Source organism: Monomorium pharaonis, chromosome 7 (genome assembly GCF_013373865.1).
Source record: "Monomorium pharaonis isolate MP-MQ-018 chromosome 7, ASM1337386v2, whole genome shotgun sequence".
In the NCBI taxonomy this organism is placed as follows: Eukaryota; Metazoa; Arthropoda; class Insecta; order Hymenoptera; family Formicidae; genus Monomorium; species Monomorium pharaonis.
In genome coordinates, this window is record NC_050473.1 from 12,446,528 (window position 1) to 12,463,862 (window position 17,335).

General features: G+C 38.2%; 6 protein-coding genes across 11 annotated transcripts in view; 5 read left to right on the forward strand and 1 right to left on the reverse strand.

The window, feature by feature from the left end:
* Positions 1-16: 16 nt before the first annotated feature.
* Positions 17-3,391, forward strand: LOC118644038 (protein disulfide-isomerase TMX3-like). Of its 2 annotated transcripts, none has more exons than XM_036289642.1 (10): positions 17-464; positions 974-1,031; positions 1,098-1,137; positions 1,208-1,371; positions 1,440-1,623; positions 1,708-1,852; positions 1,922-2,162; positions 2,235-2,427; positions 2,509-2,701; positions 2,774-3,391. In XM_036289642.1, the coding sequence occupies exons 1-10, from the start codon at positions 422-424 to the stop codon at positions 2,806-2,808; spliced, it is 1,296 nt and encodes a 431-aa protein (XP_036145535.1). In that variant the 5' UTR covers positions 17-421; the 3' UTR covers positions 2,809-3,391. The 2 variants fall into 2 exon arrangements, with proteins under 2 accessions (XP_036145535.1, XP_036145536.1); XM_036289643.1 differs by having other exon boundaries at positions 983-1,031.
* LOC105835349 (programmed cell death protein 5) lies at positions 3,143-5,252 on the reverse strand. Of its 2 annotated transcripts, XM_012678532.3 has the most exons (5): positions 5,086-5,252; positions 4,643-4,881; positions 4,282-4,390; positions 3,944-4,107; positions 3,143-3,862 (listed from the first exon to the last, which is right to left on the reverse strand). In XM_012678532.3, the coding sequence occupies exons 2-5, from the start codon at positions 4,706-4,708 to the stop codon at positions 3,812-3,814; spliced, it is 390 nt and encodes a 129-aa protein (XP_012533986.1). In that variant the 5' UTR covers positions 4,709-4,881; positions 5,086-5,252; the 3' UTR covers positions 3,143-3,811. The 2 variants fall into 2 exon arrangements, with proteins under 2 accessions (XP_012533986.1, XP_012533985.1); XM_012678531.3 differs by lacking the exon at positions 5,086-5,252 and having other exon boundaries at positions 4,643-5,055.
* A 1,363-nt stretch (positions 5,253-6,615) lies between these two features.
* LOC105835352 (zinc finger protein-like 1) lies at positions 6,616-8,290 on the forward strand. Its single transcript, XM_012678535.2, has 3 exons — positions 6,616-6,873; positions 7,034-7,339; positions 7,429-8,290. Exons 1-3 carry the CDS (start codon positions 6,772-6,774, stop codon positions 7,975-7,977), a joined length of 957 nt encoding a protein of 318 aa, XP_012533989.1. The 5' UTR covers positions 6,616-6,771; the 3' UTR covers positions 7,978-8,290.
* A 211-nt stretch (positions 8,291-8,501) lies between these two features.
* On the forward strand, positions 8,502-11,750 carry LOC105835350 (estradiol 17-beta-dehydrogenase 2). Its single transcript, XM_012678533.3, has 6 exons — positions 8,502-9,233; positions 9,457-9,664; positions 10,230-10,526; positions 10,630-10,935; positions 11,126-11,366; positions 11,473-11,750. Exons 2-6 carry the CDS (start codon positions 9,505-9,507, stop codon positions 11,591-11,593), a joined length of 1,125 nt encoding a protein of 374 aa, XP_012533987.1. The 5' UTR covers positions 8,502-9,233; positions 9,457-9,504; the 3' UTR covers positions 11,594-11,750.
* Positions 11,751-12,139: 389 nt separating this feature from the next.
* Positions 12,140-14,037, forward strand: LOC105835353 (NPC intracellular cholesterol transporter 2). The gene is made up of 3 exons (XM_012678536.3): positions 12,140-12,246; positions 12,344-12,511; positions 13,076-14,037. Exons 1-3 carry the CDS (start codon positions 12,219-12,221, stop codon positions 13,342-13,344), a joined length of 465 nt encoding a protein of 154 aa, XP_012533990.1. The 5' UTR covers positions 12,140-12,218; the 3' UTR covers positions 13,345-14,037.
* Positions 14,038-16,238: 2,201 nt separating this feature from the next.
* The window catches only part of LOC105835345 (sodium/potassium-transporting ATPase subunit alpha), a 54,381-nt gene continuing 53,284 nt past the window's right edge, over positions 16,239-17,335 (forward strand). The window contains exon 1 of one of the 4 annotated variants that reach the window (XM_028195080.2): positions 16,239-16,910. In XM_028195080.2, the coding sequence (XP_028050881.1) occupies positions 16,881-16,910 (30 nt within the window). In that variant the 5' untranslated portion in view covers positions 16,239-16,880. The remainder of the gene's footprint in view (positions 16,911-17,335) is intronic. The other 3 variants (XM_012678518.3, XM_012678519.3, XM_028195078.2) reach the window with 3 other exon arrangements.

The following is a 17,335-nucleotide window of genomic DNA, read 5'->3' on the forward strand; positions in this document are numbered from 1 at the left end:
CGCGCGACGCGCGACAGTCGAGAAGATGCGAGCATGTGAGTAGGGAGTGATGCGGTGATATGCGACTCGTGCGTGCGACAGAAGGTGTTCTCGATCGTTCCGCGTGACGAGTTAAAGGGACGATTTAAAACTAATACAGGGCATGTTTAACCCCAACGACCATCGCCCTACAAAATCATAGAAATCCTGGTATTTTGTCCCATTGGGACAGAAATCCAAAGGGAAAAGAAGAAGAAGAAGAAGAAGAAAGGGACGGTGAGAGGCTGGGCAAAGCGCTCGTGACACGATCATTCGCTCGCGTTGTCGGCGTTTACCAGCGTTTACGGCGATTATGCAGTCTCGTTCGACGCGCTTGTGTCGCCGTACGTTCAGATGAAGAAGCCCGAATTTCGTTTCTTGACATCTCAATTCGACGATCGGAATGGTTTCTCTGACGCGAATCTCTTTCGTCGCGCTTCTCTATGGTAAGCGGCCGTTAACTACGCCGGAGCCAACGCTCCTCTTCCTGCGTGCATAGCGAGGAGGAATACGTACTCGTATGTGATTATGCGACTTGAGCTCGGTGTTTGTCCGTATTGTAATTCCATCAATTCCATGTATCGGTCGATCGATAACGAACGATTCGCTTCATATTCATCTAATACAATTTCTACGAACCTCTTATACTTAAGTCAAGTAATCGAGTTACATTAGCGTATATACAGAGAATTTAAAACAATTGTTTGGACATTTTAAATTTATGATATGTTTTTTGGGGGCGATCTCTTCTGTGATAAGAAACCATTTAATTTCCGTATTTACGTTTTGTAAAATGATATATTATGTACCATGTATTTACGACAAAATCCAATAAGTTCTTCGTGAAGCCTCGACAAGCAAATTTAATTTAATTCGAATGACACAATAGATTTTGATGCAATCGTAACGAAGTACTTTTTATTCGAGCGCCTGTTATCGTTTAATTACATTTTAGTTTTTTCAGCGGTTCTGACGCATACGGCAGGGTCGCGCGTACTCGAGCTGAGCGATAGGTAAGGAGACTGTTACTGCTTCGCTATCAATCAAGCCTACAGTTACTTAATATATATTTCTCACAGATTTCTGGATGCACATAAAGATGGACAATGGCTAGTTATGGTACACTTATTGCTCTTGTATAAAAATGCTTTAATTTTTACAAGACTATAACTATTTTTATTTTTTATAGATGTATGCACCATGGTGTGCACATTGCAAAAGATTGGAACCAATTTGGTCTCATGTTGCTCAACACTTGCATGCAACGGCCATACGAGTGGGACGAGTAGACTGCACTAGATTTACCAGTATAACGAGTGCGTTCAAAATTAAGGGATTTCCCACAATTTTATTGTAAGTGAATCCTTCTCCTTCAAAGCTCTTTACCAAAATATTCGTACAATAATGCTCTTCTTTTATAGTTTAAAGGGTGATCAGAAATATGTATATGAAGGCGACAGAACTAGAGACGAAATAGTGAAATTCGCTTTAAGATTAAGCGGTCCTCCTGTGCAGGAAATAACGAAAACACAGAGTTTTGACATCTTAAAAAAGGAACGCGATCTATATTTCTTATACGTAGGAGACAAATCTGGATTCTTATGGGTAAACTCTTTTTACAATTTCGTAACGTATTACGAAGGTAGTTTGGAATTCAAATTTATGTACTTTTATATTTAATTAATGCAGGAGCTTTATTATAAGACTGCGAATGTATTTCAAGCCCATGCATTTTTCTATCAATCTCATCCGAGCGTTGTGAGTAAACATGCACCTGTAGATAATATTCCAGCATTATTTGTGTATAAAGAAAATATGCATTATAATTTCACTGGTGAGTGGATCGAAAAAGAAAAGGGACGATTATTATCTGTATTGTATCAATATTTAATTCAATTTGCAGGACACAACTTGAGCGATAAAGAACAAATAAACGAGACGCTTTACAAGTGGATAAACGCAGAGCGTTTCCCAACGTTCCCGAAAGTAACAAGAGGAAATATAAATCAATTATTCCTAACAAATAAAAATCTTGTTTTGGCGGTAGTGGAAGAAAATCAACTGGAAGAGGTTGCACCTGATATGCTGGAATTCCGAGATATGGTTGAATCTGTGATCAAGGATAAACGAAATAAGTATCACGAGTACGTGGTCATATTTATTAGACAATATTTCGATAGAAGAGTTATAAAATGAATCATCGTCGTCGCGTCTAGTCATTTTCAGTTTGGATGGATAGGTAGTCCCAATCTAGTCAACAGCATAGCAATGATGACGTTACCTATACCGAGCTTACTTGTGATAAATACAACTACCAATCACCATCATATTCCCGAGGATGAAACAGAAAAACTGACTCCATACGTGATAGAGTTGTTCCTAGAGCAGATTCGCAACGACAGTGCTCCGGTAAAACATTAACGTGTCTTTCACGTTTGTCAATTATTCGATCTGCTAAAAAAATATCTTGACAAGTATGTGCGTTTTCAGCGATATGGCGGGAACAATTGGTTAGTACGTAGTTACAGAAAATGGTTTGAAATGAAAACTGTTTTGATTTCAATGTGGAAGGGTAATCCTATTTTGATGATGGTACTGCTTGGATTACCGTTTGGATTTTTGTCGTTGATATGTTATGGCATTTGTTGCCCAGATTTGTTGGATGCAAACGACGATGAAGATGGTATTTTTTTTAATTTTTCTCAAGACCCATTTTTACATAAAAATATCTATATCATCTTGTGTTTTTTTGCAGAGAATACTGGGACTTATCATATGAAGAACGATTAAGAATAATTGTTATTAATAGGTTTACTATACAGAATTCAAAAATACATTTTTTTCATTATGTATAGTGTATATAAACACTTATGACCGTATCTGTAATATGTTCTTAACAAAAATTTGCCAAAGCAGATTTAAGATTGCGAGAATTTTTATACAGCTACCTATATATTTTCGACATTCCATATATTTTATTTTTGATCCATCTCGTATACACGACTAATTTCTTTTACGTATTGTACATAAAAAAAGTGTATCTCTCGAGACAATATGACTTACCGAGTTAAACGAATATGTACACACTTGGAAAAATTAATACATCTTTAACAAAAAGAGAATGTAATATATAAGAAAAATTTGTATATTAAACATGATTGTTTACATAGTTTGTAATATCGTATTGAACATTAAATTAAACATTGGTTTTTGTATATGTACGGATAAAATAATATTTAGCATTACGTAAGTTGTGCGGTATTGTTGTATCGTGTAGACTGCAAGTGTGATTGCGATTTCTTTTTTTAGGATGAAAATAATTGTATGTTTGCCGAATGTATTTATATGTATAAAAAAAAACTTAAAGAGTAAATATTTCTCCAGATATATTATTATTATTACTACTATCACAAAGAAGTGACATGTGTAAAAATGATTGATTCTTATTATATAAATCTTGATTCTCATAATAGATTGAAAAATGAAAAATTATAAATCAAGGAGTATGAGGTGAATAATAATCCATTTCGGAAACCTACATTTCATTTAAGTTACTAACTGTTATTATTACAGATATATTTAATATTTAAAAGTAAGTGATTATGCTGATCAATCTTCGTACTCTACTATATCAAAATTTGCTTGATTGATATTAGTAATTTTTTTATTTCAATACAGCATAAAAATGACTAAGCAAAAAGTAATGAATTAAAATTTCTGTAACTTATTACAAATATAAATTATGAGCAATGTCTCTAATTTAAACAATCCTGAATATAAAATCTGTACATTGCTACAAGTCCATATCGTCATCAAAATCCATAGCTGCTCTTCGCCTATCAAACTGAAATAACAAATTTTGGTTTTGCTTTTTATTACAGTTGAAAGAGAGAAATATGCATGATTGTATAATGCAATTAATTACTTTGACTACTGTCTTCTTTTGCGTCTGTTGATTCACATTTTCCAACAAGTTGATTAGTTCCTTCTCTCCAAGTTTGCCAGGTAGTTGTCCACGTTGTGCCATGTTTAAAAGCATTTCTTCTACCATTTTGCCCTTTTCAGGTTTTCCAAGGCGAAGCGTATTCACTATCCACAAATGTACAATGTTATAAACTATTAAATTACACTTGAATAATATCAATAAATGGCCCGTTCTTTTTTGCTGCACTGGTGTAATAAGTTAAAGTAGGACAAGTAAACTTTTTTCATCCAACTTATTGTATCAGTACAGCTAAAAAAACAGACATAAAGTAATCTTACATCTTGCCCTAGCTGACTGATCTAACACTTGGGTTAATATTACATGCTTCATCTCTTCCATTTGTTGCATTCTTTCTTCCATTGCTTGTTTATCATTGGCATTGTTACCCTAAAGCAGTAGATATATAAACAATTTTAATTCCATTAAAATTTGTAAAGGATTGTACGAATTGACCTTTAAGTTAACCTTTAAGATATATTTCACTTTTGTTATAGATACTTCAAGGATATTGTAGAATTACATGGCATATTTTGGCCATTTAAAAGAATTAAAATAATCATTGAAGTAGATGCTTTGTAGTTTTCAGATCATGTCATAAATACTACAATATAAAATCGTGAGGAATTTTGTAGCGTTTACCTTGTATTGAGCTTGTAATTGAGCCAAACGTTGCTGTCGTATCGCTTCAAGTTCTGGATCTGACATATTTACGTTTTTGTATTTTTTCAGTTTTTTCAAGATTCTATTGAAATTTTATTTATGCTGCACTACAGCATGTACATCTAAATATATGTATATATCAAGCTTGGTCTTTCTCTATTTTCGCCAACACTTATGTATATTCACGTCTCACAAGTTATAACATCTTCATCCCTAACCTAGGACCAAAATTGACCAAAATCCGATCTCAAGTTCTCATTCGATCTTCCCACTTCTCCGCATTCATTCTCAACCTCATCATAAACAGAGAGAGAAAGAGAGAGACAGAGAGAAAGAAAGAGAGAGAGTGTGTGTGTGTGTGTGTGTGTGCGTGGCGCGCGTGTGTGTGTGTGATGAGAGAGATGGAAAGCGGTCATCCCAACCTTTTTCGTCGAAACTCCCTGTTATATTTATACACTAACACCAGTACAACAATTTTCATGTGATACTATGTAGTATATCCATTTGTGATATTTGTTGATAAAATTCATATATATAATACTCATATATTGCTAGTTGGGCTCGGAAGAGGGTGAAAACATTACGATGCGACTTGATGTACCTTGACAGTTTTGCGCACGCGCAAAAGTCGCTCCCGTTACCGCGCACCCATCGACATATAGAATGGACTGAGCATTGCGATAGGTTAGCGCGCGCCTGTTTTAGAGTGAGAGATACTACACCTGAGGCCTATGTTTGTCTCTTTTGCAAGCTTCTAATTTGTTATTTCGTCCCCCTCCATTCACGGAGGAGGACGAAATAACAAATCAGAAGCTTGCAAGAGAGACAAGCATAGGCCTCAGGTGTAGTACCTCTCACTCTAAAGCAGGCGCGCGCTTGCCCATCGCAATGCTCAGTCCATTCTATATGTCGATGCGCGCACCCCGCGCGTGACAGCTAACCTGTGCCACGCTTGCGTACAACGACGTAGGTACATGATTTTCACTACCTCTATCCTATCTCTCTCTTTGATTTCACCCACTCCTCCTATGGAATAAGTTCGACGTTAGCAATATATGAGTAATATGATAAAATCGACAGGTCAAAAATATTATGCAATGATTCGAGACTGTACTAAAATTTTGTCCGGGCGGGGAAGTTTGATTTAACAGACTTTTGAGTCGTTTTACATCTATTATCTTACTGATCCATTGATTATTTTATCGATGTTGTAAAATGGATTTAATAATTTCAAATGCAAGTATTGGTATTAGTGGTGATAATGTTAAGAATTTCAATTCGGGTCTTATATTTAAGATCATCTTAAGTACTGTCTTAAGAAGATGCCATCAGCCAATCACAGAGCCGTATTAGCATCTTAAGACATTGCTTGAGACAATCTTGAAATAAGATTCAACTATGAATACCGGCCAATGTCGTGAAATGACGAAAAGGGATGATCGTTGAAGTCGTTTCCCTTTGCCATCCTAATATGATGAAATAAATTCAACATATCAATAATATATGCCTTGAAACTGCTAGTGAAGAATAAAAAGAGAAAATTATGACTTTTTTTTCTCATATAAAAAGGAAATTGCTATTAAAAATTATTTTCTTTTTCTTTCACGTTTTTTTCAATAAAATGACAATTGTATACAAAATTTCTCAATTACATCGAACAAAACTTGCAATAAAGTATGTTGCATAATATCATATCGTTGCCGGTTGATGCCGATTTAAAAATCATATTAATATTTTATCTACCCTTTAATTTTCAACATATATCTTAATTTTCTATTTGATACTTTATCTAATGCATCGTATATTATTGTATTATTTTTATTATCCGGTATTTCTCATGTAGCGCGACGTTAGAACGTTGTGATTGGAGAACGGACGAAGCAATGTCGAGCCTATTGGCTATTTCCGATCTGGCCCGGCTACGAGAATTGTCAGACGACGTGGCCGATAATGAGGTATGGTGGGCAGTGCAAATAAAACGGTGATATTATCTCAAGTTTTTCCGATGCCACGCAACGAGGCTCAATAAAGCGATTATTGTTACGAATTGGAATCTCTGGCCGCGTTTCGATCCCTCGCGCGCTGTCGCGTAGGCACGACGTTGCAGCATGGGTCTGTGCAAGTGTCCGAAAAGAAGAGTAACGAATCAATTTTGTTTTGAACATCGGGTCAATGTATGCGAACATTGCATGGTCACGGGTCACCCAAAGGTATTTTCCTTTCCGTTTCTTAATATATTTTTTACGCATGTAGATATCTTTGATATTGTTTTGACGTGACGAAATTCTTTATGCGGCAGTAAGACAGTTTATCATAACCACATGTGTGACACGTACATACATTTAACGTTATTGATATTTTGTTTCACAGTGCATAGTGCAATCATATTTACTGTGGCTCCACGACCATGATTATAATCCAATTTGTACGCTGTGTTCGGAAAAATTGAGCGATGGCGATTGTATAAGATTAACCTGCTATCACATGTACCACTGGGTGTGTTTGGACCGATACGCCAGAGATCTGCCACCAACTACTGCACCAGCGGGTTATACTTGTCCTACATGTAAAGCGTGTATCTTTCCACAGCCAAAATTAGTGTCCCCAGTCGCAGATGTTCTGGTTGAGAAATTGGCCACTGTCAATTGGGCTCGAGCAGGTCTTGGTTTGCCATTGGTATTTATTATTATTTTATTTATTACCATTACGTTCTTAACTAATGCTAAGCTAATGTTGCTTTAGCCTATACAATTGTTTTGTTGCAGCTAAGTGAAGACAGGGAACAAAAGCCAGAACAAGAACGTTCTTTGATAACAGTGGAAAATTCTCTGTTCCAAAATCACACGGCTGCTATACCATCGGCGCCTACAGTGGCGGTGTCCCGTACAAGCAATACCATAAATTCCAATTCTATTGTCAGCAACGTACATACAAACAATCAAAAGCTTGGTCCACCTTATTCAGTTGTAAATATTGATTCGTCACTAGGATTATCCGCTCCAGGATTGAGGAAGGTATGCGAAGCTTACGACGATCCAAAGGACATGTCCTTCGATCATGATGAGAACAAATATCAACGCAAGTCAGCTATAGAATGGTTCCGGCGATGGTGGAAACTGATATCGAGAGCACCAGTACGACGGAAAACCGCAGGATCTTTGTATAAGAGATACGCGGTATTGTCTGTCATTGGTATATTATTCTTTGTTGGAATTATTTTGCTCTTTTCGTGGCTGGGTAGAATGGCGACGGAGGGTGATCCGAGTTTCGACGTGATAGCGAATCCTAATCTGAGATTTGGCAATAAGATTTAATACATCGTGCATCACGAACGGTAAAAATCATCGATCTGTCAGGGATGGACTAAAATTATATCTCTGGAAATGTGAGAGACATTGCAATTGCTAATACATATAACTGGAATGCAATTATAATATGTAAGAATGCACAATTTTTTAGGACAGTAGGGCGTATCTATTATAAGCTAGTGTACGTAACATTTGTTAATTTTTATGTAAATTATCTCGCATCCAAGTTGTACATTAAAATCTGTAAAGACTTGTCGATTTATAATCTATGAAGCTATTGTACGAAAACTGTGGTATTAAAAACTTGTTTTCTTATCCATATATTTATCATAGGATCGAAAAGATTCGAATTATTTTTGCATGTGATATTTTACATATATAACGTATGTACATTGTAATTTTAATAGTGATATAACGATTATATTGCTATCTAATATATTAGTTGATTCGTCATTTATATATTTTGTACTTTTATTATTTTTATAATTGAATTATTTATTTATACTGTATAACGCGGAACAGTTTATTTCTTTTACTGCCACTAAAAAATGTCTTGATACAAGAATGTTTTTTTTTTTCTTTTAAAGTTAAAACTTGGAAGAAAGCAGCAAAGTTTAATATCTCTTCAACCTAGAAGCGTAAAAGAGCACACGTACGATCTGACATACGTTCTTCTCTGATGTGGGATATTGAAATTCAAATTAACCCCAATCCTCTATAAACAACTAACCCATGAAATATTAAAATGCTTACAAAACAACTGCACGTACACGCAAAGTGACATAGCTTATCCGTGTCCTTTTTGTTCTTTTATGGATGTTTATTTAAAACGGTATAACTTCCTTTTTAAAATGGATCTTGTTATAAAACTTACTCAATTTATCTTTTGTTGTAGTAAATAAAATGTAAGATTTTAATATATTTGTGTACATATAATGTTTACTCGCGCGATAACGGTTCTTGTGGCCACATTATCATATTAATTTACTAAATTAGCTAAATTTAGCCTTTGATAATAGAAAATACATCGATATTCGAACAAATCGAAGTTGAATATTCCGATATTGGAGAATTAAAACGAGAATTTTGAAATTGCGTTTTATTCCAAATGCTCCACGTAAAGCCTCGAAAAGCAACGGCATGACGACGCCACGCGAAGTCAGGTAGATCGGGTCACATTTCTTCTTGACGGTCTAGAGAGGCCGGTTAGGCAAGCCGGACGAACGTGCAGCAGGATCATTCTCCTCGTTCCAGCAGGCGCGGTGAGTACCAGACTTGATCGTGCGTCGTGTCAATCCACACATTTCCGTGTGTGTTATATGTTATTATGATTTTGTATATTTATTCAAGTCGAGAAAATTTATGTACGATAAAAACAAATATATCTTTTGTTTGACTAAACGTGACGATATTTAAATACATAGCGAAGCATAATCGAAGACCGGTTTGTGTATACGTTTAAGCTAATACTTGTGTATCGGACAGTTGAGCGCCTGTATTAGATGAGTGCCTGTCCAGCTGCATAATTCGAAGATGAACTCGGTGGAAGAAGTGTATGGTAGCGGATGGGGAGCGTGGTGGAGAAAACATTCGATAGCCTTACAAGTTGGAACGACAATTTCGTGCAATATCGCGTACTTTGCGGACGCCGGGCACACGCGCAAGGCCGCGACGCTTTCAGTCATTTTGCTGGGTAAGAGGATTCATCCACTCGCTTTGCTTGCTTTCTTCTATTCGCTGACTCGGCCGAATTGAAACCGAACGTATTCTCTTTGCCCTCAATCTTTTCTAAATATATACGAGTTGAAGAAACGCGATTTTTTTATATAAGAAAAAAGTTATTGAAAAACAGTTTTATATATAAGTAAAGATTAATAGGTTTGCGAGATGTAAAATACATACAAGTTTCATAATTTAATTTTGTTAAGTATTTTGTAATTAGATGAGGTATGCGAATAGTTCGAATTCGAATCGAATTACAGTGAATTGAATTCGACTTGATCTCACCAATATTTGATTCGCATTTCGCACTTTTATAGACTTTTTTTACATTATTTTACTAGCATTTGCATTTCACGTAAAATAAAGACATTAAAAAAATTTCTTCATCGACTATAATTTGTTAAGATATTCGTGAAATATCATAACTTTAGGAAATAAGATACTTGAATAGGATAAAATTTGGATATGTCAGCTTTCGGAATTAAAAGATCAAATTAGTGTTTAAAGAAATATCTCTTTGTCTCTTCCTTTCTCAGGTGGTGTTACTTTGTACTGTTTCTTGAGTCGTCGGCGGAAAATAAATGTGCGGGATCTTATCGTTATAACCGGTTGTAATTCTGGTTTGGGCTATAGTTTAGCGATGCACTGTCGTGCCAAGGGTGCAACGGTTTTGGCCGGAGTGCGCGAAATATCATCAGTACCTAGATCTAATCCTGCCGTTGAAGCGTTGGAGAACAGAGGTGTCATCGTTCACCGTCTCGATATCACAGATGAATTATCCACTCGTGACTTTCGAGATAAAATTAAGAGCTTATTGGAGGAACAGCAATTAGGTGAGAGAAAGAGAAAATAAACGACTGAGAAAAATTACATAGGGATGGAGTAAATTTATAGTTTGTAAGACTTTATTATTGGTTTGCCGCATTGTGTCCACAGTATTGCGCGCGTTGGTGAATAACGCGGGGGTGATGACTCTCGGCGAATTCGAGTGGCAAACGCAAAGTCTCGTGGAGCATCAGATAAACGTAAATCTCTTGGGAACGATGAGAATTACACGAGAGCTAATGCCAATTTTACGGGAGAATCGCAGCAGAATTATCACGGTATCCAGTCACTGCGCCGACCAGCCATTGCCGGGTATTAGCGTCTATGGAGCCACAAAGGCTGCCCTCCAGGCGTGGAACACCTCCCTTCGAGTGGAGGTCGGCAAATATGGAGTCGAAGTGGTCTCCTTTATACCTGGTCAGTGTAAACAACTTTTAAAATCTAATTTTATTTAATTTTATCGGCACTGAGGAAACAAAGTCATTTTGATGCGCAAAATATTATGTTTTATATTTTTCAAGATTTTTTGTTATTCTGACATTTGTTACCGCTATTATCCTAAAATGTCTGAGAATAATTTCTCTTTTAATTTCCCTCCCCTGAATAGGTGGCTTTGTATCACAAAGCAACATCATGAAACGACAACGGCAACACTTTGAGGAAATGAGACGTCACATGTCAGACGAGGCGAAGCAATTTTATGGCAACTATTTTAATCGATACGCAGAGTATTTTTCTCTGGTGTCGCCTACGGAAAACGAAAACAATTTAAAGGTCCTATCGGACCCGAGAATCTATGAAATCTTCGACAATGCACTTCTCAACATCTATCCTTCAGCGGTTTATAGGTAAATTATTCGCGATTATCAATAATCACATTGATAGTGATCTGCGTATACTATTACGTTTTTTAGATTTCGCAAAAATTGCCAATGGTTTCTATATTATTTTCAGATGTGAATCGTGGCGATACTTTTTTTACCGCATCTTATTCAAGAACACTCCGATGTGGATGCGTGATCGGTTGGTACAACGTTTCGTCGTGGTACCGCCATGGCAGACCAACGAGCAATGAATTATCGTTATTATCTTATTAAATAGAATTTTTTTTCTTTACTACATTTGATGTTTTTTTACATTCTTTTTATTTAAGAGAAAGCCATTTTAATCCCTTCAAGAGAAATTGATTATATACATTTATAACATTATACATTTATGAAGTAGAAGAGTAATTTGTTTATATTTATATATTTATTATATGTCCCTCTCCCCTTCTTTTCTCTAGCAATCTTTGTCAAAAATGTTTTCTCTACGAGATCGATGTATGAGATTAAGTCATTTTTTTATTACTTGTCTGCTAATTAACGTTGCGCATCTGCTGCAGCTCTCTGTTGAAACAAGTTGGACTTATCAAATGCTACGATTGCTTCATTCAATTATTAGCAGATTGCTCTAATCGTTTGGTGAGTGCGCAATGAATTCCATGTTTATGACTGATAATTTCCGTAAACTTGCAACATCATCGGCGCAGGTGTTAGCTCTCGAGTGTCTGGACAATTTTTTTTTTTTAATTCGATTTCGAGCTTATCATTTTTTAGGGCAATCAGGTGTTAGATTAGATTGTTATCGAACGAATAAATAAGCGATTCTTCTACCAACGGAAAACCACATTGATCTCCATCGCTCCTGCGAAGCAACTGATGTCTACCATGAAAGTATTCGCATCCGGTAAAACCTTGTTACCGCGCGTTATTTTATTTTCTGATTTGTATAGTGTTTTTTTTTTTAAAGCGCAATATTTGATCGTACATTTTTCACGTCGCAGTCTACATCATCTTCGCGATCTGCATCGCGGCGTCCTTACAAGAGACCCCGCACTTTCCTTGCGACAATGGACCTATGCCCAAGTCGTTGAGAGTGGAAGGATGCGATAGTTCTCCCTGCAAACTCTACAGAGGGACCGATTTAAACGCGCAATGGGACTTTGTTGCCAGTAAGTAACGTTACATATCTAAGAAGAAAAAAAAAACCAAGCTGTCAAATTGTCCAGCAGATAATTCGTTTAGCAAATTGGTGTAGTACCGGTTGCCGAGATCGCGGCGAATTGCAGCATATCAAGCACATTTGTGTTTTCGCTAGAACGATTATTCGCAGAGCTTGTCGAACAGAATTTGTCGAACGCAGCTTTGAAGCAAATTGGCGGCAGATCCTATTCTGAATTTTCGACAATATCTGCATCAGATGTAGACACGTGTGTTAGGAATCTGCTTGACTTTTGTCCTCAACGTGACGCGTGCGTGTCGTTGATAAAGTTGACGATATTTCTGCCTACATCGTATCGATAGCGTAATATTAATTATATTAGTCGAATTTTTGTCGATAAAATAGCGAAACCTTTTTAGGATCTTCTTTCGATTGTTTGACTATTTAGAAAACTGTTTGATCGCTCGGAGATTCATCGAGTATCTGACCATCGTAATCTGGTTAAACGACATTTTGATGCGACGTCACGAGAAAAATTGATCAGCTTTGTATTGTAAGTTTATCTTATCTGCAGACGCTGACGCGGAATCGCTGAAACCCCGCGTGAAAGTGACGTTCGCGGGGATCACGATAGAGTATCCGTATCCCGAGCAAGATGCATGCAAATCCCTGACGAATGGCGAATGCCCGTTGAGCGAGGGTGACGAGGCAACATACAATTTGAAGATGCCGATATCTGAGCTTTATCCATCCCTGAGTATGACCATTGAGTTTGGATTGATCGACGAGAACGACAATGCGCAGGTGTGCTTTTTGGTGGACGGTCAGGTGACCGACAAATAAGCTCTCGTCTCATTGTTCTAATGCATCTTTGATAACGAAATGACCGATGAAATCCTAATTTTTCACGAAAGAAAATTTTTGTTTTATATTCGCATCGATTATTTGATATTGCAAAGTTGTAAATTTTATAACTGAGCAGGCAACGAGATACGATAAAATCAAGCGTTAAGCTATACGCGTACTATTAAGATCGTATCTTAAGATTAAGAAAAGGAATTAAGATATAAGTCGATAATGAAATTATTCGATTAAGCGACTGTATCTCTTCACTCAAATGTAGAAGAGAGGGTAGTATTATGGCCCTTATTATAGGTATTACTTATAATATAATAATATATTTGATATTAGGTGAGATTTTTATGATTACTCATGGAATTATTTGTTTAGTAATTCGTAGTTATGCAGTGGCATTTTAAATATTAAATATTTTATAATTTTTTTGAAGTTAAAGAATCGATTAAATATTACATTAGTGAATGGAAAAATTTTAAGTTTTTAATTAAAAATATTAATTATATTAACAATTATTGTAAAAAATGTTAAGGAGGGCACATGATACCACCTTCTCCTGTGCCACTTGTTTTTTGCACAATATAAATCTTTAAATTGTTAAACTTGATCAATATTGCTGTATTAGATTATTCATGTAAGAGTAATTAAATAAATTTATGTATTAAATTTTCATCAACATTATCATGGTATTCCTTCAATATGAATAAATATACAACATCTTATGAACAATTATTGAATGAAATTTAATTATAAAATACTTAATTTAAATAATCTAAAAATTATGATTAATGTACTGCAACAATAATAGTTTTTTTATTTAACTATTAGTATATGTATAAAGCATTGTTATCATTTGTAAATTATAAGATTAATGACAGTAGGTACATTTTTCTTGTTGAACAATGTCGCATAGGGTATAACTGTAAAAAATGCTTTTACATTATAATTCTCTTTCGTTCCCACATAAAAACGAAACCTCCAATGGACGTCCATTAAACAGCTGTCATTGAAGTTTGAAACTTCCAGTGGACGTCCACTGGACATCCAATACAGAGCCATTGGAAATCCATATTTCCATATTGCGTATGTCCACTGGAACTCCATTGGACGTCATTAGGGATGTTTACTGGATGTTGTGTGGATCATTGATGGGAGCTTCATGGAGCCTCGATGGACGTCTGACGGATGTTTCGTGGATCATTAAGTATAAAAAAATGTATCCTTAACAAAATGCAAAAGTGCCTTTATTCAAGAATATATTATACTTAAAATAGCATTGAGTATAAATATTTCTTGATTAAACGTATTATTACGTTTTCTATAAATATTTTTTTAAACATATCATTTTTCTTGAATAAATTACAGTTTTTATTTTGTCTTCATTTTTATCAATCTTTTTTACAGACTGATATACTCCATCAGTCTTGTGCTATATGTCGATGGCGAAATCTTACTCCCTTCTGCATTCTTGACGAGCCCCTTTTATTCACCTAAAAAGTGCATTTTATTCACAAGAAACACACGCCACGTAGCGGTGAAGGTTTTACAGAGCCTCGGTGGATGATTGACGGCCGTTTTGTGGATCATTAGTAGAGAAGCCTCGATTCCACGAAACGTCCGTCAGTCGTCCATCGAGGCTCCGTGAAGCACCGTGAAGCCTCTACCAATGAATGATCCATGAAACATCCACCGGTCGTCCATCGAGACTCCATCAAACCTCTATTAATTATCCGTGTAATGTATAATGGATATCTTTTAAGATGTTTGACAGAAATTTATTATCGAGGTAATTAAGATAGATCATCTATCTGACTGTCATCATGGAAGTAAATGTCCCATAGAGCTATGAAAGTTTAGTGGATCTATAATGAACGTCCATCTGACTTCCATCGTGGAAGTAAACATCCAATGAAGCCATAGAAGTTTAATTTCTAATGGACGTTCATCTGACTTCCGCCATGGAAGTAAACATCCAATGGAACCATGGAAGTTTACTAGATCTTCAATGAACGTCCATCCGACTTCCACCATGAACATGGACGTCCCATGAATCTATGGAGGTTTAGTGGACGTTCATTGAACGTCCACTGGATGCAAATTTTTATGTGGATTATTTCTATGAGATAAGCATTCTTGAACGTTTTTGAAGAGCGTAAATGTTGAAAATTAGATGTTTTTAGAAAAATAAATTTTTTTATAACTATAATACTTTTTGTCTTTTACTTAATAAAGTTATTTTTTAATAGTTACTTTTGTGCAATAAGTGCATTAGTCGGTTAATTGCCCATAAGTGTGGGAGATGGACGCGCACGAGCCGAAGGCGAGAGTACGTTCACCCGCACGCGTGGGCAATAGCCGATCCGCACTTCGCACGTCGCACACAATATTTTTTATTACCTGTGCGTCGAAATGTTGGTCCTTGAGTGTAAATTGTCAGAATTGATGAGAAAAGGACTTTCGGTGCACAGATAACGGAAAAGTAATTTATATTTTGTCGAGTGAGTTGAATGCTGTCAAGTATGCACGGAAGAGAATTATAATTAAAATTGTAGACCTATGGATGTTACAGACATTGGCTACGTTGTTCAATTTCTATGTTTTTTACTTTATGGACGGTAGCGGCCTTGCAAAATAAAATATATCGTAATTAAATCGCGACTGTGGCTGCGCTTGTCAAACTATTCTCTATGAGTAAGCATTAGAAAGGGAGGAAGGGCAGGAGGGGCGGAGTAAGAAGGGAGCCCGTGACGGTGACCTGCGAGAGCGGGGAAGCAAGGGAAGATACACATGTTGCGCCGGCGGCGACGGCGGTCAACGTGACGTCACACTCAGAGGCGCGGGCGCGGCAGTTACAGCAAGATGGCGGCCACGAGGGAAAATTAGCGCGGCGGGAGGCGATCGTCGACGATTTCGATCGTCTGGTCAAAGTTGAGTGAAAGGGACGTCTCGCGAGGTCAGCGACAGCGACGGCGACGGCGACGGCGGCGACGGCAGCGACGGTCGGTTACCATTCGTTCGTCGCGTTCCATCGCGCCGCGAGAATCGCGAGGAAGCGCGTTCACGTCGCGCCGCGCCGCGCGTGACGTCACGGTGCTCGCATCTTCGTCTCTCTTGGGGTCCCCACCCACCGGACTCTCGGCGGTGACGGGCGACGGGCGACGGGCGACGGGCGTCCGCGAGTTCGCGCGTCGGAGGTCGGAGCAGCTCGCGCCGCGCGAGTCGAGTCGCGCGCGATCTGTTCGCGCGTCTGCCACGGACACGGAGAAATCATACGAGTAGGGTGCTCCTAGTGGTGTGTCTCTCTCTCTCTCTCGGTGCGCGCGCGCGCGTGTGTGTGTGTTGTGTGTGTGTGCGTGTGTGCGCGCGCGCGCGCGTGTGTGTCCGCGTGTGTGTTGCCGCGGAAGAAGACATCGCGCGGGGATCACGTCGACGGCGTGAGTCGCAACACGCGCCGCGACGCGCGCAGCAGGTAGCCGGAGTAACGTCAGGTCGGACAGCCCGAGCGCCACCGGCTTGTTGTCAAGATGGCGTCTAAGGGGAAGCTAGACATCGAGGTCAGTACACTTTCCTCGCGTTCTTTTTTTCCCTCCCCTCCCGACGTGGGGATCCCGGGGCTTCGGGGTTTGGGGGCGAATGACGCAATTTCTTCTTGGCGTCGCGCCAAGTGTCGTCGCGGCGCGGCACCAACGCGACGACGACGACGGCGGCGACTGCCAAGTGTCGACACTGCTGACTTCCCGGTCTCGGTCGTATGGTCGTGTCTCGTCGCCAAATCGCGACATTCGCAACGTGTCGGCGGTGTTGGTCGCGCTGAAACGCGAGTTGCCGAGGCGCGTGTAGAAGGGGGGCGGGAGAGGGGAGGAGGCGGCAGCGGTGTCGCCATGCGTCGTCGTCGTCGTCGTCGTCGTCGTCGTCGTCGGTCCGTCGTCCACGCAGGAACGTCGCGTTGTCCGGCGTAACCACGCCCTGCCATCCGATA

Excerpts from the sequence above, each read along its gene's own strand:
- LOC118644038 (XM_036289642.1), top strand. The coding sequence starts at position 422 with ATGGTTTCTCTGACGCGAATCTCTTTCGTCGCGCTTCTCTATG. Across the intron at positions 1,032-1,097 it reads GTACTCGAGCTGAGCGATAG|ATTTCTGGATGCACATAAAG; the intron begins GTAAGGAGACTG and ends TATTTCTCACAG. Across the intron at positions 1,853-1,921 it reads TATGCATTATAATTTCACTG|GACACAACTTGAGCGATAAA; the intron begins GTGAGTGGATCG and ends TTCAATTTGCAG.
- LOC105835349 (XM_012678532.3), bottom strand. The coding sequence starts at position 4,708 with ATGTCAGATCCAGAACTTGAAGCGATACGACAGCAACGTTTGGCTCAA. Across the intron at positions 4,391-4,642 it reads AATTACAAGCTCAATACAAG|GGTAACAATGCCAATGATAA; the intron begins GTAAACGCTACA and ends CTACTGCTTTAG. Across the intron at positions 3,863-3,943 it reads AAAAGAAGACAGTAGTCAAA|TTTGATAGGCGAAGAGCAGC; the intron begins GTAATTAATTGC and ends TTGTTATTTCAG.
- LOC105835352 (XM_012678535.2), top strand. The coding sequence starts at position 6,772 with ATGGGTCTGTGCAAGTGTCCGAAAAGAAGAGTAACGAATCAATTTTGT. Across the intron at positions 6,874-7,033 it reads TGGTCACGGGTCACCCAAAG|TGCATAGTGCAATCATATTT; the intron begins GTATTTTCCTTT and ends TTTGTTTCACAG. Across the intron at positions 7,340-7,428 it reads CAGGTCTTGGTTTGCCATTG|CTAAGTGAAGACAGGGAACA; the intron begins GTATTTATTATT and ends GTTTTGTTGCAG.
- LOC105835350 (XM_012678533.3), top strand. The coding sequence starts at position 9,505 with ATGAACTCGGTGGAAGAAGTGTATGGTAGCGGATGGGGAGCGTGGTGG. Across the intron at positions 9,665-10,229 it reads GCTTTCAGTCATTTTGCTGG|GTGGTGTTACTTTGTACTGT; the intron begins GTAAGAGGATTC and ends TTCCTTTCTCAG. Across the intron at positions 10,527-10,629 it reads ATTGGAGGAACAGCAATTAG|TATTGCGCGCGTTGGTGAAT; the intron begins GTGAGAGAAAGA and ends TTGTGTCCACAG.
- LOC105835353 (XM_012678536.3), top strand. The coding sequence starts at position 12,219 with ATGTCTACCATGAAAGTATTCGCATCCG. Across the intron at positions 12,247-12,343 it reads CATGAAAGTATTCGCATCCG|TCTACATCATCTTCGCGATC; the intron begins GTAAAACCTTGT and ends TTCACGTCGCAG. Across the intron at positions 12,512-13,075 it reads GCAATGGGACTTTGTTGCCA|ACGCTGACGCGGAATCGCTG; the intron begins GTAAGTAACGTT and ends TCTTATCTGCAG.